This window comes from Staurois parvus, unplaced genomic scaffold, assembly GCF_062004578.1.
Source record: "Staurois parvus isolate SC_StPar_1 unplaced genomic scaffold, SC_StPar_1.0 ptg000867l, whole genome shotgun sequence".
Classification (NCBI taxonomy): Eukaryota; Metazoa; Chordata; class Amphibia; order Anura; family Ranidae; genus Staurois; species Staurois parvus.
Genome location: NW_028318663.1, coordinates 34,257 through 59,583, shown reverse-complemented (window position 1 = coordinate 59,583; position 25,327 = coordinate 34,257). Strand labels below are relative to the sequence as shown.

Below are 25,327 nucleotides of genomic sequence, written 5' to 3'. Positions count from 1 at the left end.
GACTCCGCCCCTACCCACCTCCCAGTACGGCCCTTTTAGAGAATACAGAGTCCGAGTATCATTTTGTGATAAATTGTATGGAAATTTCTATCGACAGCAAGAAAAGCAAGAAAATAAATCCCCTGCAGCCAGCAACAGTAGATCCCCCCCCAGCAACAACAGACCCTCTTGCAACATGATACTCCCCCCAGTAACATGATACTACCCCCAGTAACAATAGATCCATCCCAGCAATATTATACAGTACCTCCTAGCAGCCAGCAACAATAGAGCCTCCCCTCAACAGTAAATTCCTCCCAGCAACAACTGACCCCCTGGCAACAATAGGTCCCCCACCAGCAACATTAGTTCTCTCTAGCAACATTAGCCCCCTACAACAATAGATCTTCTAGCAGCCAGCACACCCAATCGCCCCTTGCCATTACATACACTTAATAATGGAGGTGCCGGAACTGTGTTCCCTCATGTTCCTGCTACAAAGAAAGCCCTGTATATACAGTATCTTTGCAGTACATGCTCATTTCTCCATAATTTGTCCCCTTACAAACACTGCAAAAAGTGCCTGTTGATCTGTCCGAAATCCAGAGAGCTCCTAACCTGTCTGAGTTGGCAATGCTGCCTCTGCTGCACTGAAATGTCATGCAGTGTTGTCCAATGCAAGCCCTGCCTGCGTTCTCCTCTGCTGGACTACCCAACACCTCCCCTTCATCTCCATAACTCAAGGGGGAAGTGGTCTGCCTCTCACCACATGGATTTAGATGATATCTCCCGCTCAGGTACAACAGAAGATGATTCTTGTGTTTCTGCTCCAAAGTGAGGCGGGGAGGCAGCCATCTCTATCTCCGGTGGTGTGTCATATACAGTCAGGTCCATAAATATTGGGACATGGACACAATTCTAACATTGTTGGCTCTATACATCACCACAATGGATTTGAAATGAAACAAACAAGATGTGCTTTAACTGCAGACTGTCAGCTTTAATTTGAGGGTATTTACATCCAAATCAGGTGAACGGTGTAGGAATTACAACAGTTTGCATATGTGCCTCCCACTTGTTAAGGGACCAAAAGTAATGGGACAATTGGCTTCTCAGCTGTTCCATGGCCAGGTGTGTGTTATTCCCTCATTATCCCAATTACAATGAGCAGATAAAAGGTCCAGAGTTCATTTCAAGTGTGCTATTTGCATTTGGAATCTGTTGCTGTCAACTCTCAAGATGAGATCCAAAGAGCTGTCACTATCAGTGAAGCAAGCCATCATTAGGCTGAAAAAACAAAACAAACCCATCAGAGAGATAGCAAAAACATTAGGCGTGGCCAAAACAACTGTTTGGAACATTCTTAAAAAGAAGGAATGCACCGGTGAGCTCAGCAACACTAACAAACCCGGAAGACCACGGAAAACAACTGTGGTGGATGAGCAAAGAATTCTTTCCCTGGTGAAGAAAACACCCTTCACAACAGTTGGCCAGATCAAGAACACTCTCCAGGAGGTAGGTGTATGTGTGTCAAAGTCACCAATCAAAAGAAGACTTCACCAGAGTGAATACAGAGGGTTCACCACAAGATGGAAACCATTGGTGAGCCTCAAAAACAGGAAGGCCAGATTAGAGTTTGCCAAACGACATGTAAAAAAGCCTTCACAGTTCTGGAACAACATCCTATGGACAGAGGAGACCAAGATCAACTTGTACCAGAGTGATGGGAAGAGAAGAGTATGGAGAAGGAAAGGGACTGCTCATGATCCTAAGCATACCACCTCATCAGTGAAGCATGGTGGTGGTAGTGTCATGGCGTGGGCATGTATGGCTGCCAATGGAACTGGTTCTCTTGTATTTATTGATGATGTGACTGCTGACAGAAGCAGCCAGATGAATTGTGAAGTGTTTCGGGAATATTATCTGCTCATATTCAGCCAAATGCTTCACAACTCATTGGACGCTTCACAGTGCAGATGGACAATGACCCAAAGCAGACTGCAAAAGCAACCAAAGAAGTGGAATGTTCTGCAATGGCCAAGTCCATCACCTGACCTGAATCTGATTGACCATGCATTTCACTTGCTGAAGACAAAACTGAAGGGAAAATGCCCCAAGAACAAGCAGGAACTGAAGACAGTTGCAGTAGAGGCCTGGCAGAGCATCACCAGGGATGAAACCCAGCATCTGGTGATGTCTATGCGTTCCACACTTCAGGCTGTAATTGACTGCAAAGGATTTGCAACCAAGTATTAAAAAGTGAAAGTTTGATTTATGATTATTATTCTGTCCCATTACTTTTGGTCCCTTAACAAGTGGGAGGCGCATATGCAAACTGTTGTCATTCCTACACCGTTCACCTGATTTGGATGTAAATACTCTCAAATTAAAGCTGACAGTCTGCAGTTAAAGCACATCTTGTTTGTTTCATTTCAAATCCATTGTGGTGGTGTATAGAGCCAAAAATGTTAGAATTGTGTCCATGTCCCAATATTTATGGACCTGACTGTAGATGTATAGTAGTCTATTCCATGTCAGCGAGCAATGCATGTGGGCAGCTCACAGGCATTAAATTGTCCTCCTGATCATCCACTACATATTTGAAGCTTGAGATCTGTCACGGTAATCAATAATGGAGTATAACTGAAGTCTTCAAATTGGGATCCAATAATACAAATATTACATTCGAAGTAAAAGGTTCATTTAATCCCTGCCCTACCTTGGTGCCCACCCAATTACAATGGAATTCTTTGTGCTTCCAGAAACAAGGACAATGAGACTCTCTCCTGTCCCTACCACGTGCAGCAGGTGCCTAATCTGTGGTACCTTGGTATTCACCGAAGCAACAGAAAAGGGAATGGGCCGGTGACCCCGGTGGTGACAGGGCTACTTTGCTGCAAAATGGCACCAGAGTGCTGCCTTCAACATCACCCCACCAGGGGGGAGCAGGAACAGGGTGGCTATGATGACAAGACAGGAGAGCCACAATGTCAGGGTTCAGCCTTAGGTCAAAGCAGGCAGCAGGAGAGCATAGTCAGTGTCCAGGAAGAGGTTGAGGCAGACGAATGTAGTCATTGTCCAGACAGAGGTCAAGGCAGGTAAGAATAGTCAGTGCTCTGGATGAGATAGAAGCAAGCAAGAGTAGTCAGTGTCCAGGAAGAGACCAGGGCAGATGAGAGTAGTCAGTGTCCAGACAGAGGTCAAGGCAGGTAAGAATAGTCAGTGCCCAGGAAGAGGTTGAAGCAAGCAAGAGTAGTCAGTGTCCAGAGAGAGCAAGTCAGGCGAGAGTAGTCAGTGTCCAGGGAGAGAACAAGGCAGGCGAGAGTAGTCGGTGTCCAGGGAGAGATCAAGGCAGGCGAGAGTAGTCGGTGTCCAGGGAGAGATCAAGGCAGGCGAGAGTAGTCAGTGACCAGGAAGGGATCAAGGCAGATTAAAGAAGTCAGTGTCCAAACAGAGGTCAAGGCAGGCAAGAACAGTCAGTGTCCAGGAAGAGGTTGAAGCAAACAAGAGTAGTCAGTGTTCAGGAAGAGACCAGGGCAGATGAGTGTAGTCAGTGTCCAGACAGAGGTCAAGGCAGGCAAGAATAGCAAGTTTCCTGGAAATGGTAAAGGCAGGCAAAAAAGTCAGTGTCTAGGCAGAGGTCAAGGCAGGGGCAGGCAACAGTATTCAAGAAGGAGCAGAAGGTAGAGGAGACATAGGCAGAGCCAAACAACCCGGATCAGTAATAGGTAAGGCAGTAATTTCCAAGAAGTCTCAGCACTGGGAATCATAAGGGAAGGAGTTTAAATACCCTCCTTGGCGAAGGGATGCACTTTACCACACTAGCAGTCCCAGTGGCCACATGATCGGGAGCCTGTCCCCCTGACTCCCAATGATTAATACGGATCGAGAGCTGTCTGCGACAGCTCGGTCACTGTGCTGGGATCGCGCAGTGAGCATGCACAGAAAGCTATTCCGCCCTTGGACGCATATGTGCAGTGTGTGTGCATTAAAGCCCACCCTCTTTGCCGCCACACATATGCTTACATGAGTGGCAAGAGGTTAAATGCCATTGCTGAGTGCCAAAAGGCGATTGGTCGGTTTGTGCTGTACACTGATAATTGATTGGTGGACAGAGGATCCTGCACACCACCATTGATCTTTGCGCTGCGTTGTTGAATAATCCAGTTTTTTTCAATTTCGTTCTAATCCATTCTCCTTCTCTGCCTCCCACGCTGTCTATTTTCAGTGCTGTATTCATCTCTTTCCTGCTCTCCTCCCACCTCTTCCTCTCCACTGACAGTCCACCATCTTCTTTTCGAGGGATGCCCCCCCCCCCACACACACGCATTAGCGTTCGTGTAGCAGCGAGTCACGCCACAGTGAATAATTGCTCAGCGGGGATTCGCAGGCTGTGGATTAGCTGGGAGTCATTCCACGCCGAACACTCCGTGATGTCATCCTATTCGCAGCCTGGGCTCGCTGACCCCGGGGAGAAGCTCCGGCTTGTGTAAAGGGGAACTGCGCACTTACATGTGAATGTGATTGGTTGTATGCCAAAGCTGAGCTCCGGGGAAAGCAAAAATCCTCCCTTGCAGTGGGGCAAGGGTTAAATGCTCATTTATCCTTAGATTGTACACCCCTTGAGGGTTATGGACCTTAGATTGTACACCCCTTGAGGGTTAGGGACCTTAGATTGTACGCCCCTTGAGGGTTAGGGACTGATGTGAATGTACAATATATATGTAAAGCGCTGTGTACATTGACGGCGCTATATAAGTACCTATAATAAATTTAGGTCTAGGGGGTTCCACAGGTTGTAAGACCCTGCAGCTTCTTCTCCCCTACGCTCCAGTGATTGCAGGTATGACATCATCAAGACCGATGCAGGGCCCATAGCTCTGCACTGAATGTGAGGATGGAGTGTGTAGGGGAGTAGAGGAGAGCGCCACTTGCTGGAGGAGTGATGGATTGGGTAAGAGGGCTTAGACCTAAATGAGCATATAACCCTTGGAGTGCTGGGGCAGCCCCACTGAAAGGGGCAACTCTCACTGCGACCACCCTACGCTCTGGTGGTTGCAGGTCCTATGACGTCATCAGGACCGATGCAGGGCCCATAGCACTGCGCTGAATGCGAGGATGGACTGTGTGGGGGGAGTAGAGGAGAGCGCCACTTGCTGGAGGAGTGATGAATTGGGACCACCCTACACTCTGGTGGTCGCAGCTCCTATGATGTCATCAAGACCTATGCAGAGCCTATAGCCCTGCACTAAGAGTGAGGTCTGAGTGTAGGGGTGTAGAAGAGAGCGCCATCTGCTGGAGAAGAGATGAATCTGCTAATTAGGCTTTTTGTTACCCCCCTCCTAGACCTAAATGAGCATTTAACCCTTGCAGTGCAGGGGCAGCCCCACCGCAAGGGAGGATTTTGTTTTTCCCCCGGAGATGGGCTTACAAGGACACCTGTCATGAGAGATGTATGAGGGCTCTTTTTGAAAAGGCTACTTGCCTGGCTGTCAATCAAACCCATTGTTTTCTGCATTGTAGACCTAAAACACAGATATGGAATTCTGAATTTAATCCTTTTTAAAATAAAAGACAAGCCACCAGCAATCCACATGTGGGCAGATGGTGGCTCAGTGGTTAATACTCCTACCTTGCAGTTCTGAATTCCCAGGTCCAACTATGACACTACCTGCATGGAGGTGCTCTGTGTTTTTTTCCTGCCACCCTCCAAAGACCTGCTGGTAGATGAATTGGCCCAACGCATGTCAGAAAGGGACCACTGTAAGCTTCTTGACAGCAGGGACTGACGTGAATGTACATTAAGGACTCTCTTACCCTCTGAAGAGTGATTTGCATTTTGGATTGCTTTTCAGAAAACATTTGTCAGGCGGTGAGTAGGCATTATATCACCTTCTCACTGCCTGATTTAACCCTGTAAATGCTGCGCCATCACTTGCCTTGCATGAGGTTGCAGTGTGGCCCCACTGATCTCAATCGGTGAATTTGAACGGTGGTGCAGTCTGTAAAACTCTGCCGTTTAAAAATGCCACGTCCACGAAAGAAAGCGTTGCAGGCCATGGCATGTGCAGTGTTAAGATTCGACTGGGTGCCAAGTGTGTGTGTGTGTGGGGGGGGGATGTTGGAGTAACCGCAGCTCAGCTGCTCGTTTTTACCACCACCCGCCGCTTGTGTGAAGAGCCCTGTGGGAAGCACTGTGTGAATAAATAAAATAAAAAAGCTTCCACGTAATTTAGCTAATGAGGACAAATCTACCACAAATCGCTTCTTACAGCAGAACCCCAGGAAGTAGGCAGAACCTACCCTTTGGGCCCTCGCTGTGGGTATGAAATTGTCGCTTAGCCCAGGGGTAAGGAGTCATACGTACCTCATTCCTGGTCCTGGCAGGTTTCCTCCATCCATGGGACTGGCCAAGTTCAACCACAGGTAAGTGTTTGCCTCCTCCACGCACAATGCAGGGTTAGTAGCCCTGTACTGTACATGACGATGGTTGGAACAGTCTTCTGGACCAAGGAATAGGGTAGGCAGCACACCTTACCCTGCATCTCTAGATGAAAGGGACATTGAACCCTTGCAGTGGGGGGAGGGGGTGCAAAGGTGGGTTTTGTCTAATTTCCTGAGTTAAAGGGGTTGCAAACCTCAGACATGAAATATGAACAAAGCACATCCCTCTATAGTGTGTGCTTGTCTCAGTCCAGAGCACTAAGTGTCATTTCTGTCTGCTGCCTCATTTCTCTGCCATCAGCATGAGTCATGTTTTTTCTGACACCAAGAGTAAAATGGTGACAGGGGATGGCGCAGCGTGTGAGGGGGTGTGTCTCTTCTCTCCAATCATTTCTCAGAGCTCTCCTCACTGCTGTAACTTCAGCCCTGCCCCCTACTTTTCAGAGCTGAGAGATCCTGTGTAAATTCTGCACTTTGAATGGAAGTATGGGCCAGCCAGATGTTACATAGTTAGTCTGGCTGACAACAAAGACAAAAGTCCATCCAGTTCAACCATTAAAAAAAAAAAAAAAAAAAAAGTTATAATCCTACACCCACAGTTGATCCAGAGGAAGGCAAAAAAAAACCCAGCAAAGCACGATCCAATTTGCTCCTGCAGGGGAAAAAAATTCCTTCCTGATCCCCCGAGAGGCAATCGGATATTCCCTGGATCTACCTGTAGATAAACAGGTACAACTTATGTAGGAGGATTTGTTTCAGCTGTGTATCACGTGAGGAAAGAAGGGTTTACATCCAGCTTTAAGCTTTAATACTTCTTTCAATAGGCTTTTTTGTCACATGACCTCAAACCCATTACAAAGACTTGTTACTGTCCAGACATTGGGTGAGTTCCAAGGAATCTCTTACATTACCCCTCTCCAGCACGGAGTGACATCTAGGCTGGGAGAAGCAGTTCCGATTGACAATGATGCTATGGTATTGGACGTGACGACGTGACGACATGGTGACGTCACCATTTGGATCAATGGGTAGGCAGGGATCATAAACACTACTGTGTTAATGGAGGCTGTGGCGTGATGACGTCTCTGTTTATGTTAATGGGAAGGTGTAATTCTGAGAGCTGTCTGTGCCCCCATTAGGGGGATTCAACCTCTCTATTTGTTTTCATTGTTGCCAAAAGTGAAAGAAAATCTCAAGTTTTGGGTTGTCACCAGAACAGGAATAAAGGGGAAATCCTCAATTGGGGGAGACTGGTTCTGGTGGCTTTGGAGGGATTTTGTTTCCTAAGGTACTCTGCATCATAAACAATTGCTGTTTATATAAACAGAAAATACTTGCATTTTTTTAATACTCTATTGCACCTTTGTACTCTAGATTTCCTGCAGCCTATTTGCAACCACTTCCTGACTATGTTCATTTTCTCCAGCCAGGGCTGGATCCAGCCCCTCTGATCTGGGGGTGCAGTAAAAAACAAAGTCGGGGCAGAATGTCAACATTTTGTGAGTCACTGACAGTCTGTCACGCAGAGTCACGACCTGGGAAACAGTATGTATTAGGCTGTCAGATTAGGTTAGATTGGGGTGATTAAACAGAATCTGTGCCCCTTTATATCAGATGGCCCTATCAGAGTCCCCCTTTACATTAGGAGTCCTCATCAGAGTACCCTTATATATATGGTCCCATCAGAGTGCCCCCTTATATCAGTGTTACCAATGAGGTCCCCTTTACATCACAGTCCTATCAGAGTCCCCCGTACAAAAGGGATCAGAGTTCCCTTACATCAGAATCCATCTTAGTAGCCCCTATTCACATTGGGTCTCCATCAGAGCTGCTATCAAAGCCCCCCTTACTTCCAGGTCCCCATCAGAGTCACCATTTATATCTAGTTCCCATAATAGTGCCCCTTATATCAGTTGTCCCCATCAGAGTGTCCCCTTACATCAGATGTCCCTATCTGTGTCCCCCTTACATCAGATGTCCCCATCAGAGTGCTCCCTTATATCAGATGTCCTCATCAGAGTCCCCTTACATCAGATGTCCCCATCGGAGTCCCCCTTATATCAGATGTCCTCATCAGAGTCTCCCTTACATCAGATGTCCCCATCAGAGTCCCCCTTACATCAGATGTCCCCATCGGAGTCCCCCCTTACATCAGATGTCCCCATCGGAGTCCCCCCTTATATCAGATGTCCCCATCAGAGTGCTCCTTACATCAGGTGTCCCCATCAGAGTGCTCCTTACATCAGATGTCTCCATCGGAGTGCCCCTTACATCAGATGTCCCCATCGGAGTCCCCCTTACAACAGGTGTCCCCATCAGAGTGCTCCTTACATCAGATGTCCCCATCGGAGTCCCCCTAACATCAGATGTCCCCATCGGAGTGCCCCCTTACATCAGATGTCCCCATCGGAGGTCCCCTTGCATCAGATGTCCCCATCAGAGTGCCCCTTGCATCAGATGTCCCCATCAGAGTGCCCCCTTACATCAGATGTCCCCATCGGAGGTCCCCTTGCATCAGATGTCCCCATCGGAGTGCCCCTTGCATCAGATATCCCCATCGGAGTCCCCCTTACATCAGATGTCCCCATCGGAGGTCCCCTTGCATCAGATGTCCCCATCGGAGTGTCCCTTGCATCAGGTGTCCCCATCGGAGTGCCCTTTACATCAGATGTCCCCATCGGAGTGCCCCTTGCATCAGATGTCCCCATCGGAGTGCCCCTTACATCATGTGTCCCCATCGGAGTGCCCCCTTACATCATGTGTCCCCATCGGAGTGCCCCTTACATCAGGTGTCCCCATCGGAGTGCCCCTTACATCAGGTGTCCCCATCGGAGTGCCCCCTTACATCATATGTCCCCATCGGAGTGCCCCCTTACATCATGTGTCCCCATCGGAGTGCCCCCTTACATCAGATGTCCCCATCGGAGTGCCCCTTACATCAGGTATCCCCATCGGAGTGCCCCTTACATCAGGTGTCCCCATCGGAGTGCCCCCTTACATCATATGTCCCCATCGGAGTGCCCTCTTACATCAGGTGTCCCCATCGGAGTGCCCCCTTACATCAGATGTCCCCATCGGAGTGCCCCTTACATCAGGTGTCCACATCGGAGTGCCCCCTTACATCATATGTCCCCATCGGAGTGCCCCCTTACATCATATGTCCCCATCGGAGTGCCCCCTTACATCAGATGTCTCCATCGGAGTGCCCCCTTGCATCAGATGTCCCCATCGGAGGTCCCCTTTACACCAGATGTCCCCATCAGAGCGCCCCCTTACATGAATTGTTACCTCCTTACATCAACTGTCTGCATCAGACTGGCTCATGGATTAGTGGATGCACTGTCAGAGTCCTGGGAGCTAAAATCTGGGGGGGGGGGGGGAGAGCACAGCCCACTCCAGCACCCACCCCCCCCTTCCCCCAGATCCAGCCCTGGCTGCAGCTGCAAATGCACATCAGTACTCAGGGTGGGTTTGTAGGTGGCGACAACAGTGGACCACACCTGTACAATGTGTATTGAAAGGGCTGTATAGGAGTAACGTGTGACAGGGTGACAACATAGAAGCACAATTTGGAGACAGGGACAGAGTGTTGTCACCCTAAAACAGGAAGTGTCTGATCCCCATGCCAGGGTCACCTGGTATTATTCTAATGAAAGCTGTAGATTATAAAGTATGAATAAATTATTATCATAATGTGAAAATACATTAACGTGTTCAAGTTCATTGGAGATTTTAGTGATTGAGGTTAAAACACCAGTTGGTCCAGGTCATTCTGAATAATACGGAGAAACATATTTCCAAGCAAACCTTTTGCAGGGGAAACATTGAGGGATTCAGCTCTGATCATAGAAAATGGAGTTTCAGCACCCTGGACAGCGGCGGGAGAACTGTGAATGGACAGAGCTCAGTATCCAGCATTTCCTGGAAGAGCCAGTAATGGCGTCCCTCTACACCAGGGGTCTCCAAACTTTCTAAATGAAGGGCCAGTGGGGGAATAGTGCCTTGTCATTGGTACCACTGGGAGGAATAGTACCCTATCGGTGTCAGGTGGAGGAATAGTGCCCCGTCGTTGGTGTCACTTGGAGGAATAGTACCCCATCATTGATGTCAGGTGGATAAATAGTGCCCCAATGTTGGTTTCAGGTGGGGGAATAGTGCCCCATCATTGGTGTCACTGGGAGGAATAGTGCCCGTCGTTGGTGTCATTGGGAGGAATAGTACCCTATCGTTGGTGTCAGGTGGAGGAATAGTGCCCCATTGTTGGTGTCAGGTGGAGGAATAGTGCCCTGTCGTTGGTGTCACTGGGAGGAATAGTACCCTATTGGTGTCAGGTGGAGGAGTAGTGCCCCATTGTTGGTTTCAGGTGGGGGAATAGTGCCCCATCATTGGTGTCACTGGGAGGAATAGTGCCTGTCTGTGTCACTGGGAGGAATAGTGCCCTATCGTTGGTGTCAGGTGGAGGAATAGTGCCCCATTGTTGGTGTCAGGTGGAGGAATAGTGCCCCATTGTTGGTGTCAGGTGGGGGAATAGTGCCCCATTTTTGGTGTCACTGGGAGGAATAGTACCCAATTGGTGGTGTCAGGTGGAGAAATCGTACCCTGTTGCTGGTGTCAGGTGGGTAAATAGTGCCCCATTGTTGGTGTCAGGTGGGGGAATAGTGCCCCATTGTTGGTGTCAGGTGGCAGAATAGTTCCCATTGTTGGTGTCAGGTGGATGAATAGTGCCTCGTCGTTCGTGCCACTGGGAGGAATAGTATCCTATCATTGGTATCAGTGGGAGGAATAGTATCCTATCATTGGAATCAGTGGGAGGAATAGTTCCCCATAATTGGTATCAGTGGGAGGAATAGTGCCCCATGATTGGTGTCAGTGGGAGGAATAGTGCCCCATCATTGGTGTCAGTGGGAGGAATAGTGCCTCATCATTGGTATCAGGGGGAGGAATAGTGTCCCATCATTGGTATCAGTGGGAGGAATAGTGACCCATCATTGGTATCAGTGGGAGGAATAGTGCCCCATCATTGGTATCAGTAGGAGGAATAGTGCCCCATCATTGGTATCAGTGGGAGGAATAGTGCCCCATCATTGGTATCAGTGGGAGGAATAGTGTCCCATCATTGGTGTCAGTGGGAGGAATAGTGCCCCATCATTGGTGTCAGTGGGAGGAATAGTGCCCCATCATTGGTGTCAGTGGGAGGAATAGTGCCCCATCATTGGTATCAGTGGGAGGAATAGTGTCCCATCATTGGTGTCATTGAAAGGAATAGTGCCCCATCATTGGTGTCAGTGGGAGGAATAGTGCGCTGTTGATGATAGTGGAAGGAACTATGTCCCACTGTTGCTGACAGTGGTGGTAATAATTGCCCAGGGGCCGGATAAAAGCAAGCAAAGGGCCACATTCAGCCCCAGGACCAGAGATTGGAGACCACTGCTCTACACCAGTCTTTTAAGAGTATTATTTAAAGCTGAACTCCATGCAGATATTAAAGGCAAATGAATGCAATTAATGAAATCGATAATACATCATTAAATACATTTTTAAATCAAAGCAGTGTAAGTCCCAGAATGTGACCTGGTATCGGCCCTTGCAGTCCTTATACAGCAGGGCTGGAGTGTGAGAGGAAGAAGCACTACAATGAGTCAACTAGTACATGAGCATACTGATAGGAGGAGAGTGCAGAGTGACAGAGGGATGAGCTCATTACTGCGCTGCTTCTCCTTTCACTGCCCAATCACAGGCTGGGGGTGGGTCTAGGATGGCCTATGTTTTACAGGAAGTTGCTGGCTATCAGACTGAGGACATCTAGTGGCCAAAAACTGTCCTGAAGAGGAAAATGTCCACATTGAGGGTAAATGTTGCAGCAAAAGCTGGTTTTGTTATTTATTCTTTTAATGGACTATTCATTTTTATTTTGCTATTTTTGGCTGGGAGTTCTACTTTAATGGAGCTGGCCAAATATATAAAGCAAGGCACACGCAGTCAGATTTTTACTTGACAAAGGGAATGAAACTTACCGATGGCTGGGAAGTGTGAGGTTCCCACAATGTCATTTGATTATACAATGCTCTGCATAAATGACTACACCTCTTCTCTTTTAAAAAGTAAGATTTTAAATCAGTATCCCAATGAAGACAAGAATCATTTCCAAACTTTGACATAACTGAGTTTTATAGAACATTTGTTTAGCTCATGACATGAAAGGAAGGTTAATAATTGAACTTGGATCACAAAATCTTCAGTTTTACTCAGATTAGTTGATACAAAAATGAATCCCCCCCTCCCCCCCACACACAACAAAAACTCCTCCTTCTAGTATTTTGTATGACCTCCATGATTTGTAAGGACGGCACCAAGTCTTCTAGGCTTGGAAGGAACAAGTTGGTGACATATTGCAACATCGATCTTTTTCCATTATTCAAGAATGACCTCTGTTAGAGCCTGCATGCTGGATGGAGAGTGATGCTCAACTTGTCTCATCTCCCCATAGATGTTCGATTGGGTTCAGATCAGGAGACATACTTGGCCACTGAATCACTTTCACCCGGTTCTTCTTCAGAAATGCAACAGTGGCCTTAGATGTGTGTTTTGGATCGTTGTCATGTTGGAAAAGCGCACGATGACCAAGGGCATGGAGTGATGGTAGCTCTGTACTGTGTGAGGGATCAGTATTGTGATGGGTCTCCGTACTTTGTGAAGGGTTCTATATTGGAGAGGGAGCTTGTATTCCAGGGGGGGCTCTGTACTGCGTGGGCAGGTCTGTACCATGGGAGGGTCCTTGTACTGTGAAGAGTTTGTATTGTGGGCAGGCTGTGCTGTTAAGGGGCCCTGTACATTGGGGGCACTCTGTACTGTGTGAGGGATCTGTATTGTGATGGGTCTCTGTACCTTGTGGAGGGCTCTATATTGTGGAGGTAGCTTTGTACTGTGGGGGGGGGCTCTGTACTGTGGGGGGTTTCTACTGTGGGCAGGCTGTGCTATTAAGGGGCCCTGTACTTTGGGGGTGCTCTGTACTGTGTGACGGATCTGTATTGTGATGGGTCTCTGTACCTTGTGGAGGGCTCTATATTGTGGAGGGAGCTTTGTACTGTGGGGGGGCTCTGTACTGTGGGGGGTTTCTACTGTGGGCGGGTTGTGCTATTAAAGGGCCCTGTACTTTGGGGGTGCTCTGCACTGTGTGAGGGATCTGTATTGTGATGGGTCTCTGTACCTTGTGGAGGGCTCTATATTGTGGAGGGAGCTTTGTACTGTGGGGGGGGGGGCTCTGTACTGTGGGGGGTTTCTACTGTGGGCAGGCTGTGCTATTAAGGGGCCCTGTACTTTGGGGGTGCTCTGTACTGTGTGAGGGATCTGTATTGTGATGGGTCTCTGTACCTTGTGGAGGGCTCTATATTGTGGAGGGAGCTTTGTACTGTGGGGGGGGGGGGGGCTCTGTACTGTGGGGGGTTTCTACTGTGGGCAGGCTGTGCTATTAAGGGGCCCTGTACTTTGGGGGGTGCTCTGTACTGTGTGAGGGATCTGTATTGTGATGGGTCTCTGTACCTTGTGGAGGGCTCTATATTGTGGAGGGAGCTTTGTACTGTGGGGGGGGGGGGGAGGGGCTCTGTACTGTGAGGGGTTTGTACTGTGGGCAGGCTGTGCTATTAAAGGGCCCTGTACTTTGGGGGTGCTCTGTACTGTGTGAGGGATCTGTATTGTGATGGGTCTCTGTACCTTGTGGAGGGCTCTATATTGTGGAGGGAGCTTTGTACTGTGGGGGGGCTCTGTACTGTGAGGGGTTTGTACTGTGGGCAGGCTGTGCTGTTAAGGGGCCCTGTACTTTGGGGGCACTCTGTACTGTATGAGGGATCTGTGTTGTGATGGGTCTCCGTACCTTGTGGAGGGCTCTACATAGTGGAGAGAGCTTTGTACTGTGGGGGGGGGGGGGGGCTCTGTACTGTGGGGGTTTCTACTGTGGGCAGGCTGTGCTATTAAGGGGCCCTGTACTTTGGGGGTGCTCTGTACTGTGTGAGGGATCTGTATTGTGATGGGTCTCTGTACCTTGTGGAGGGCTCTATATTGTGGAGGGAGCTTTGTACTGTGGGGGGCTCTGTACTGCATGGGCAGGTCTGTACTGTGGGAGGGTCCCTGTACTGTGTGGAAGCTCAGTTCTGTTTTGGGGGGTCTATACTGGGTGTTAAAGAATCTGAAAATGACATTTGAAAGTACGTTAATATTTTTAAGAATATATGAGATACTAGAATTAGGTTTAAATGTTAATAAAATTTTTTGTTGCTTTTCCACAGCTGTCAACATGTCTAACTCAAATAACGGAGACACCAAGGCCCAGTGCTTGCCCCGTAATGGGCTGGTGAAGATCCCTGGTCCCACCAATGGCCTAGGCTCTGCCAGCATCACCAAAGGAACACCAGCCGTCAAGAACAGAATTTGCCAGCCTGCCTCAGTGCCATCCATTTTAAGTCAAGCCTTCCCCAAGCACACAGAGCATGTCAGTCCTTCAGTGTTACCCATTTTGCCACCACCTGCGACCCACAGCATCCCGCTGGGTCTCAGCCCTGGAGAAGAAAACCCTCCCATTCCTTGTGGCCTCTCCATGGACAGGGTTCAGAGCCAGGGCATGGACTGTCACCTGGCCCTTGATGAAAAGATCCTCAACCGGCTCTTCTGTTTCTTCTCAGCCTGTGAGAAATGTGTTCTTGCACAGGTCTGCAAGACGTGGAGGCGGGTTCTGTACCAGCCGAAGTTCTGGGTTGGACTGACCCCCGTTCTGCATGCCAAGGAACTTTACAACATGCTGCCCTCGGGGGAGAAGGAATTTGTCAGTCTGCAGGGGTTTGCGGTGCGTGGGTTTGACTCATTCTGTTTGGTTGGGGTTTCAGACCTGGACATCTGTGAGTTCATTGACAACTATCCCCTGTCCAAGAAAGGGGTCAAGTCTATAAGTCTGAAGAGGTCGACAATCACCGACGCTGGCTTGGAGGTAAGGAACCCATTACAGAATATGGCATGTTCATTTCATGAGAATCAGAAATTTAAGGACATTACCAAAAATCTGAAGGAGTCCACCATGTATGGTTATTTTCTTTGGTCAACAGGTCATTGGTAAACGTTCATTGCTCACTAACTGGTCCTTAGCTTTAAGCTGTCTGTTCAGTCATGATTGCAATGGTTGGATAAATAGACACAGCTTGCTTTTCACTAACTCCCTTTTAAAGCAGGGCACCTAAACCGGACAGAGATCCAATAGACATTCTCAACCAGGGTTTGATGGAATCGTAAAGTTCCCTCAGAGGTTACTAGGGGTTCCTTGACCTGTTGTTGATTGTTCTCCCATTTGATGATGTCTCCATAGTTCCTGGGCCAACACCTCTTGAAAAAGTCAGCAGCATGACTGACTTTTAGCTTAAAATATCATTGGTGTCATGCTGCTGGCTTTGCCAGGTGGTGTCGGCCCAGGAACTATGGAGACACCATAAGAGGACAGTCAACCAGTAGGAAGAATGCAACCCTTACATGCTGGTCAGGTAAGAGACATTTTTCCCAATGACCCCCAATAAACTGTTTTTTAGTCAGGGTTCCTCGAGACCTGAAAATTATTTTAGGGGGTTAAAAGGTTTAGAAAAGCTGGATTAAAGTATATCTAAAGACTTTTCCATCCTGAGGTTCTGAGGAAGACAAGCTTGTGCCTTCTCAAAATGTCAAATTTAATCTCCACTGTGCCTTCACCTCTCAAGACCCATGAGTGCAGCTTTCTCTTTTGGAGTATAAGACTTTTCCATAATGTAGGAAATGGTAAAAACCTTTGTCAAGCCTTTTTTGTGGTTTGAGCCCCAATGAGAAGGTTTTCTTGGACTTCCTTGTGAAATTGACAAATACGTGTATATTTATTGGTTTGTGTGAACTTTATAGCGTGTACAATCTATGGTATATATTCTGGAAGTTACACAGCTGTAGACGCTATACTTGTAATGGCAGTGATCAGCAACTTACAGTGTGACTGTGATAGTGTTGTGGGCAATCTGGCGCTAACAGACACTGCCTGGGAGGGACACTAACTGACTAACTGGCACTGATGTTGCTAGTGCTAATACAGTGATCAGATACAATGTACTCTGTACTAAGGGGCAATCAAGGGCTTACCTGTGTGCCTAACAACTGTAATGTGTGTAATATGTGCTGCTTTTACTTACAAATCTGGCTGCTTTTTCTCCCTGCTTTGCAGAGAGAAGAAACAGCCAGATTGCTGTTCTGCTTACACAGAGTTCTGTGCAGGGGCGGACTGACCATTTGGAAACTTGGGCACTGCCCGAGGGCCCGGGGTCATTAGGGGGCCCCATGAGATGCCCCTGGTACCTTTTTCATAGGCTTTTTTGAGTTTGGGCAAAGACACAGGGGCCCCATGATCCCCTATTGCCCGGGTGCCCCATGAGTTGCCAGTCCGCTCCTGGTTCTGTGTGTTTGTAACACAGCCGATCAACAGGTTTCAACCAAAACCATTGGCTGAAACCTGCTGACAAACTCATGCTGTGTCCAGCTGCAGCACGAGTCAGCAGGGGGTGCTCGCCTGCGCACCCCAAACCTCAAAGAAATCCGGCAACGTACATTCATGTTGCCAAGCCTGCACCTGCCGCCCCCTTGCAATGTACTGTGAGTGGGCACCAAGTGGTTAACAACAACCCTAACCCTTCAGGGATAAAGTTGACCAAAGGGGCAATCACATGGCTTTGTTTCTAAACAAAGGATTAGGTTTTCCTTTAGGGTTAAGCTGGCCATAGACTTGTACACGCAGCGATTTGAAAAGCAGTTTCGGCACTACTTTTGCCAATTTCTGGTGCGACTTTCATTGACATCTGGGCATGAAGTTGCACAGATGGCTTACAAGTTGCACCTGAAGATGCACTGACATGTGACTTTGAAATTGTGCGACTTCACTTGATTTCAAAATCATATTTGGTGTGAACCAAAGCTTAACACTTTGAACACCTGATCTGCTGCATGCTGGCAGGGGATAGCTTTTTTTCTACTAAGGCTGTGGCTGCCTTCTAAAGAAAACCAACTGTAAGATTTTGAACACTTTCGCAAGCTTCATGCTGACAGGGGATTGCCTTTTCTGGTCAGGTTGTGGCTGCTTCTAAAGAAAACCAACCGTAAGGCTTTGAACACTTTCTCAAGCTTCATGCTGGCAGGGGATAGCCTTTATATTCAGGTTGTGGCTGCTTCTATAGAAAACCAACTGTAAGGCTTTGAACACTCTCTCAAGCTTCATGCTGGCAGGGGATAGCCTTTTCTACTTAGGTTGTGGCTTCTTCTATAAATTGTGCTATATAAATCCTGTATAATAATAATAATAATAATAAAACAGCTGTAAGGCTTTGAACACTTTCTCAAGCTTCAGGCTGGCAGGGGATCACCTTTATATTCAGGTTGTGGCTGCTTCTATAGAAAACCAACTGTAAGATTTTGAACACTCTCTCAAGCTTCATGCTGGCAGGGTATAGCCTTTTCTGGTCAGGTTGTGGCTGTTCCTAAACAAAACCAACTGTAAGGCTTTGAACACTTTCTCAAGCTTTATGCTGGCAGGGGATCACCTTTATATTCAGGTTGTGGCTGCTTCTATAGAAAACCAACTGTAAGGCTTTGAACACTTTCTCAAGCTTGATGCTGGCAGGGGATAGCCTTTTCTATTCAGGTTGTAACAGCTTCTATAGAAAACCAACTGTAAGGCTTTGAACACCTGCTCTACAGCATGCTGGAAGGTGAGAGGTTTTTCTAGTCAGGTTGTGGCTGCTTCTAAAGAAGACCAACTGTAAGGCTTTGAACATTTTCTCAAGCTTCATGCTGGCAAGGGATAGCTTTTTCTACTTAGGTTGTGGCTGCTTCTAAAAAAAACAACTGCAAGGCTTTAAACACTTTCTCAAGCTTCATGCTGGCAGGGGATAGCATTTTTCTATTCAGGTTGTGGCTGCTTCTATAGAAAACCAACTGTAAGGCTTTGAACATTTTCTCAAGCTTCATGCTGGCAGGGGATAGACTTTTCTACCTAGGTTGTGGCTGCTTCTATAGAAAACCAACTGTAAGCCTTTGAATACCTGCTCTACTGCATGATGGCAGGTGAAAGGCTTTTCTACTCAGGTTGTGGCTGCCTTCTAAAGCAAACTGTAAGCCTGTGATTACCTTCAGGTTCGATTAATCTGGAATGTATTATCTGAATTAAACTGAACATCCAGCAGGTCTTTAACTGTGAATGTGTCTTTGTTTCCCACCAGGTGATGCTGGAGCAGATGCAGGGCGTCGTACGATTAGAGCTCTCGGGATGTAACGATTTCACGGAAGCTGGCTTGTGGTCCAGCTTACACGGACGCATCACCTCCCTGAGCGTTAGTGACTGCATCAACGTGGCGGACGATGCGGTGGCGGCAATCTCCCAGCTCCTCCCCAATCTGGGCGAGCTCAACCTCCAGGCTTACCACGTAACGGACACCGCCTTGGCTTACTTTACTGCCAAACAGGGCCGGGCCACGCACACGCTGCGCCTTCACTCCTGCTGGGAGATCACCAACCACGGCGTAGTCAACGTGGTCCACAGCCTGCCCAACCTCACCGTCCTCAGCCTCTCCGGCTGCTCCAAAGTGACCGACGACGGGGTGGAGCTGGTGGCCGAGAACCTGAGACGGCTCCGAGGACTGGACCTGTCGTGGTGCCCCAGGCTGACGGACACGGCACTGGAGTACATCGCCTGCGACCTGCACAAGCTGGAGGAACTGGTCCTCGACAGGTAGGTGTGGAAGGTCACAGGATGGCCATGAAAGTTACTTGTCACCCCAATAATCTAAATCTGGTGGGAGGCAGAAGTGAGCTCCATACTTTGTATCTTACAGTGTTACTAAACCCACAACAGTACAATCAGTCTGTAAATGCAGTATAGCGTGCTTGTTATACTCACTGTGGAACCTAAGGGGTTAATCCTCTGCATTGTGTAAAAAGGCTGTTTGATCCTGTCTTCTCTGATCCTCCCCTTCTACTGTCCCCAATCCATCTGCTGATAGAACAGAGCCTTGGGGCAAGCTGCACATGCTCAGTTTGGTGTGTATTGCTAGAGAGATTTATTTTTTTCTTGGAAGAGTGCATGTGATCAGCACAGGACCAATCAGCGCTGCGCAGACAGAGGGTCAGGGGTTCTGCATACACAGGTGTCCTCTGCCAGTCACTCAGAACATACTGAACCCACCAGATCTACAGGACAGCCAGGCAACTAGCATTTTCAACAAGACAGGTGAACAGTGGCAGTTCCCATACCTCATTTAAAGTGCACCTGTTAGGAGAAAAACACAGGGGCTGCTCTTGTTTGCACTCTCCTGAAAATGCTTTTTGCCTGGCTTTGTCTGGTTTCATACAGTCCTGCAGCACCGACCGGGAAGCTGGTGGCAGCTGATGGAGGTCAGAGAGAAGCCAGGACGGCTCACCTTTATTCTTGTGACTCACAAAGTCTCATCAGCAGCTGCTCTGGCAGGAAAGTCGTCCCCGGGACTGGAAGGTATGACTTGTCCGGGACAATGACTCCTCTGTGTTGTCCTTTCCGCAGGTGTGTCCGGATCACAGATACAGGACTGAGCTACCTGTCCACCATGACGTCACTCCGCAGCCTGTACCTCCGCTGGTGCTGCCAGGTGAGACAAGGGGCACAAGAGAGATATCTGAGAGATGGATGGATGGATGAAGGAAGGGATGGGGAGGATGGATGGATGGATAGCTGGAGCAGAAAGAAGAAAGGAGGAATGGAAGGATGGATGGAAAGAGAGAGGGATGAATGGAGGGATAGATGGAGTGAAGGAGGGAGAGACAAATTGGAAGGATGGATGGAGGAAGAGAGGGAGAATGGATGGATGGACAAAGGGAAGTATGAAAAGGATGGATGGATGAAGGGAAGTATGGATGGATAGATGGAATGAGGGAGGGAAAGATTGGATGGATGGATAAATAGATGGAGAGGATGGATGGATGAAGAGGATAGAATGGTAGATGAAGAGAGAGATGGATGGAAGAAGGGAAGGAGAGGTTGGATGGATTGGATGAAGGGAGGGATGGATTGAGAGGATGGGAGGATAGATGGATGGGTGATTGTATAGAGAAAGGGATGGATGGATGGATGGATGGATAGATTGGATGAAGGGAGGGATGGATTGAGAGGATGGATGGATGAAAGGAGGGATGGATAGAGGAAGGGAGGGAGAGGATGGAGGGAGGGAAAGATGGATGGATAGATGGAATGAGGGAGGGAAAGACTGGATGGATGGAGAGGATGGATGGATGAAAGGAGGGATGGATGGATGAATGAATGTATAGTGGAAGGGAGAGAGAGGATGGATGGAATGAGGGAGAGAAATATTGGATGGATGGATGGAATGAGGGAGGGAAAGGATGAATGGATGAATAAATGGATGGAGGAAGGGAGGGAGAACATGGATGGATGGATTGATGGAAAGAGGTAGGGATGGATGGAGCGAAGGAGGGAGATATTGGATGGATGGAGGAAGAGAGGGAAGATGGAGAGGGTGAATGGATGGAGAGAAGTAGATAGGGATGGTGGATGGATGAATGGATAGAGGACAGGAGGGGATGGATGAACGGAGGATAGATGGAATGATGGAGGAAAAGATTGGATGGATAAATGGATGGAAAGGATGGATGGATAGATGGCTGGAGGGAGGGAGGGATGGAGAGGATGGATGGATGAAAGGAGGGATGGATGGACGAATGGATAGAAGGAGGAAGAGAATGGATGGATAGAAAGAGGAAAGGATGGATGGATAGATGGAATGAGGGAAGGAAAGTTTGGATGGATGAAGGGAGGGATGGAAAGGATGGATGGGTGAAAGGAGGGATGGATGAACGAATAGAAAAAGGAAGGGAGAGGATAGATGGAGAGAAGTAGAAATGGATGGCGGATGGATGAATTGGTAGAGGAAAGGAGGGGAATGGATGGATGGAATGAGGGAGGGAAAGATTGGATAGATGGATAAATGGATGGAGGGATGAGATGGATGGATGAAAGGAGGGATGGATGGATGAATGAATGGATAGAGGAGGGGAGGGAGAGGATGGATGAATGGATGGATGGAATGAGGGAGGGAAAGATTGGATGGATGGATGGATGGATGGATGGAAGAGAGGGAAGGTTGGAGAGGATGGATGGAGAGGAGTAGACTGGGATGGTGGATGGACGAATTGATAGAGGAAAGAAGGGAAAGGATGGGTGGAGGTATTGATAGATGAGGGAGGGAAAGGATGGATGGATAGAGGGAGGAAGGGAGAAATTGGAGGGGTGGATCGATGGATGGAGGGAGAAGATGGATAGATGGAAAGAAGGAAAAACGGAAAGAGGGAAAAATGGATAGATGGAATGAGGGAGGCAAAGATTGGATGGATGGATGGAGCGGGGGGTATTGGATGGATCAATGGATGCATGGAGGGATGGAAAGAGGGAAGAAAGGAGGGATGGATGAAAGGGTGGATGGAAATAGACAGGGATGGTGGATGGATGAATGGATAGAAGAAAGGAGGGATGGATGAATGGATAGATGGAATGAGAGAGGCAAAGATTGGATGGATGGATGGATGGATGGATGGATAAATGGATGTAGGGAGGGATGGAGAGGGTGGATGGATGGATGGATGGATGGATGAAGGGAGGGATGTATAGATGCAATGAGGGAGGGAAATATTGAATGGCTGGAGGGGGGTATTGGATGGATCAATGGATGCATGGAGGGATGGAAAGAGGGAAGGAGGACTGGATGGATGAGGGAGGGATGGATGGATGGAGCAAAGGAGGGAGACAGTGGATAGTGAGAAGTAGACAGGGATGGTGGATGGATGAATGGATAGAGGAAAGGAGGAAAAGCATGGATGGATGGACAGACAGAGGGATGGATGGATGGATGGATGGAAAAAGGGAAAGATGGATGGAATGATGTTATGAGGGAGGGAAAGATTGGATGGATGGATGGACGGATGGGGGGATGGATGGAGAGGATGGATGGACGGACGAAGGGAGGGATGCAGAGGATGGATGAAAGGAGGGATGGATGGTGGATGGATGGATGGATGAAAGGAGGGATGGATGAATGGATAGAGGAAGGGAAGGGGAGGATGGATGGATGGAAAGAGGGAAAGATGGATGGATAGATGGAATGAGGGAGGGAAAGATTGGATGGATGAAGGGATGGATGGATGAAGAGGATGGATGGATGAAAGGAGGGATAGATAGATGGATGGGGGAGGTATGGAGAGGATGGATGGATGTGTGGATGAATTAATGAATAGAGGAAGGGAGGGAGAGGATGGATGGAATGAGGAAGGGAAAGATTGGATGGATGGATGAATGGATGGAGGGGGTATTGGATGTATCAATGGAAAGAAGAGGGAAGGAGGGAGGAAAGGAGGGATGGATGGAAAGAGAGAGGGATGGATGGAGGGCTGGATGGATGAGGGAGGGGTGGATGGAACAAAGGAGGGAGAGATTGGATGCAAGGATGGATGCTGAGAAGTAGGCAAGGATGGTGGATGGATGAATGGAAAGAGGAAAGGAGGAAAAGGATGGATGGATAGATTGGATGAAGGGAAGGATGGATTGAGAGGATGGATGAATGGATAGATGAAGGGAGGGAGAGGGTGGATGAATGGATGGAATAAGGGAGGGAAAGGATGGATGGATGGAATGAGGGAGGGAAAGATTAAATGGATGGATGGATGGATGGAAGAGAGGGAAGGTTGGAGAGGAGTAGACTGGGATGGTGGACGGATGAATTGATAGAGGAAAGGAGGGAAAGGATGGATGGAGGTAAGAGGTAGATGGATAGATGGAATGAGGGAGGGAAAGATTGGATGGAGGGAGGGAGGGAAAGATTGAATGGATGGATGGATAGACGGATGGATGGAGGAAGAGAGGGAAGGATGGATGGAGAGTAGAAATGGATGGATGGATGGATGGATAGATGGATGGATGGAGGAAGAGAGGGAAGGATGGATGGAGAGTAGAAATGGATGGATGGGTAGAGGAAAGGAGGGGAATGGATGGATGGATGGATAGAGGGAATGAGGGAGGGAAAGATTGGATGGAGGGAGGGAGGGAAAGATTGAATGGATGGATGGATGGATAGACGGATGGATGGAGGTAGAGAGGGAAGGATGGATGGAGAGTAGAAATGGATGGATGGATGGATGGATGGATGGAGGAAGAGAGGGAAGGATGGATGGAGAGTAGAAATGGATGGATGGGTAGAGGAAAGGAGGGGAATGGATGGATGGATAGAGGGAATGAGGGAGAGAAAGATTGGATAGATGGATAAATGGATAAAGGGAGGTATGGGATGGGATGGATGAAAGGAGGGATGGATGGATGGATAGAGGAAGGGAGGGAGAGAATGGATGGATGGATAGATGGAATGAGGGAGGGAAAGATTGGAGGGATGGATGGATGAAGCAAGGGATGGAGAGGATGGATAGATGAAAGGATAGAGGAAGGGAGGGAGAGGATGGATCAGGGGCGGACTGACAATTCATGGGGCCCCCGGGCAATGGGGGATCATGGGGCCCCTGTGTCCTTGCCCAAACTCAAAAAAGCCTATGAAATGGATGGAAGGAAGATGGATGGAAGGAGGATGGATGGATGGATGGAAGGAAGATGGATGGATGGAAGGAGGATGGATGGATGGATGGAAGGAAGATGGATGGATGGATGGAAGGAAGATGGATGGATGGATGGAAGGAAGGAAGATGGATGGAAGGAAGATGGATGGATGGAAGGAAGGAAGATGGATGGATGGATGGAAGGAAGGAAGATGGATGGAAGGAAGATGGATGGATGGAAGATGGATGGATGGAAGGAAGGAAGATGGATGGATGGATGGAAGGAAGATGGATTTGGATATTCTTAAAAAGCTATTTAAAATCCTGAATGATTCCCTGCTTGCTGTGTTCGCAGGTGCAGGATTTCGGATTGAAGCATTTATTGGGTATGAAGAGTTTACGCCTCTTATCTCTGGCTGGTGAGCAGAATCCATGTCTGTCTGTACATATATATTGTACATTCACATCAGTCCCTAACCCTCAAGGGGTGTACAATCTAAGGTCCCTAACCCTCAAGGGGTGTACAATATAAGGTCCCTAACTCACATTCATACATACACATACTAGGGACAATTTAGACAGGAGCCATTCACCTACCAGCATGTCTTTGGAGTGTGGGAGGAAACCGGAGTACCCGGAGGAAATCCACGCAGGCACAGGGAGAACATGCAAACTCCAAGCAGGTGGTGCCGTGGTTGAGATTCAAACCAACAACCTTAGTGTTGCTAGGTGGAAGTGCTATCCACTTAGCCACTGTGCTGCCCACATGTGTATGTGGACTCCCTCCATGTGTCTGTAGGTCTGTATTAGATCATGTACACCTAGACTCCCTCCATGTGTCTGTCGGTCTATATCAGATCATGTACATGTGGACTCCCTCCATGTGTCTGTAGGTCTTTATTAGATCATGTACACGTGGACTCCCTCCATGTGTCTGTAGGTCTTTATTAGATCATGTACACCTGGACTCCCTCCATGTGTCTGTAGGTCTGTATTAGATCATGTTCATGTGAACTCCCTCCATGTGTCTGTAAGTCTTTATTAGATCATGTACACGTGGACTCCCTCCATGTGTCTGTAGGTTTGTATTAGATTATGTACATGTGGACTCCCTCCATGTGTCTGTAGGTGTGTATTAGATCATGTACATGTGGACTCCCTCCATGTATCTGTAGGTCTTTATTAGATCATGTACACTTGGACTCCCTCCATGTATCTGTAGGTCTTTATTAGATCATGTACACTTGGACTCCCTCCATGTGTCTGTAGGTCTATATCA

General features: G+C 48.2%; 1 protein-coding gene across 1 annotated transcript in view; it reads left to right on the top strand.

The window, feature by feature from the left end:
- The window catches only part of FBXL16 (F-box and leucine rich repeat protein 16), a 68,680-nt gene that overhangs the window by 40,504 nt on the left and 2,849 nt on the right, over positions 1–25,327 (top strand). The window contains exons 2-5 of the mRNA XM_089655749.1: positions 14,706–15,400; positions 18,687–19,195; positions 20,003–20,087; positions 24,404–24,467. Of these exons, the coding sequence (XP_089511875.1) occupies positions 14,714–15,400; positions 18,687–19,195; positions 20,003–20,087; positions 24,404–24,467 (1,345 nt within the window). The 5' untranslated portion in view covers positions 14,706–14,713. The remainder of the gene's footprint in view (positions 1–14,705; positions 15,401–18,686; positions 19,196–20,002; positions 20,088–24,403; positions 24,468–25,327) is intronic.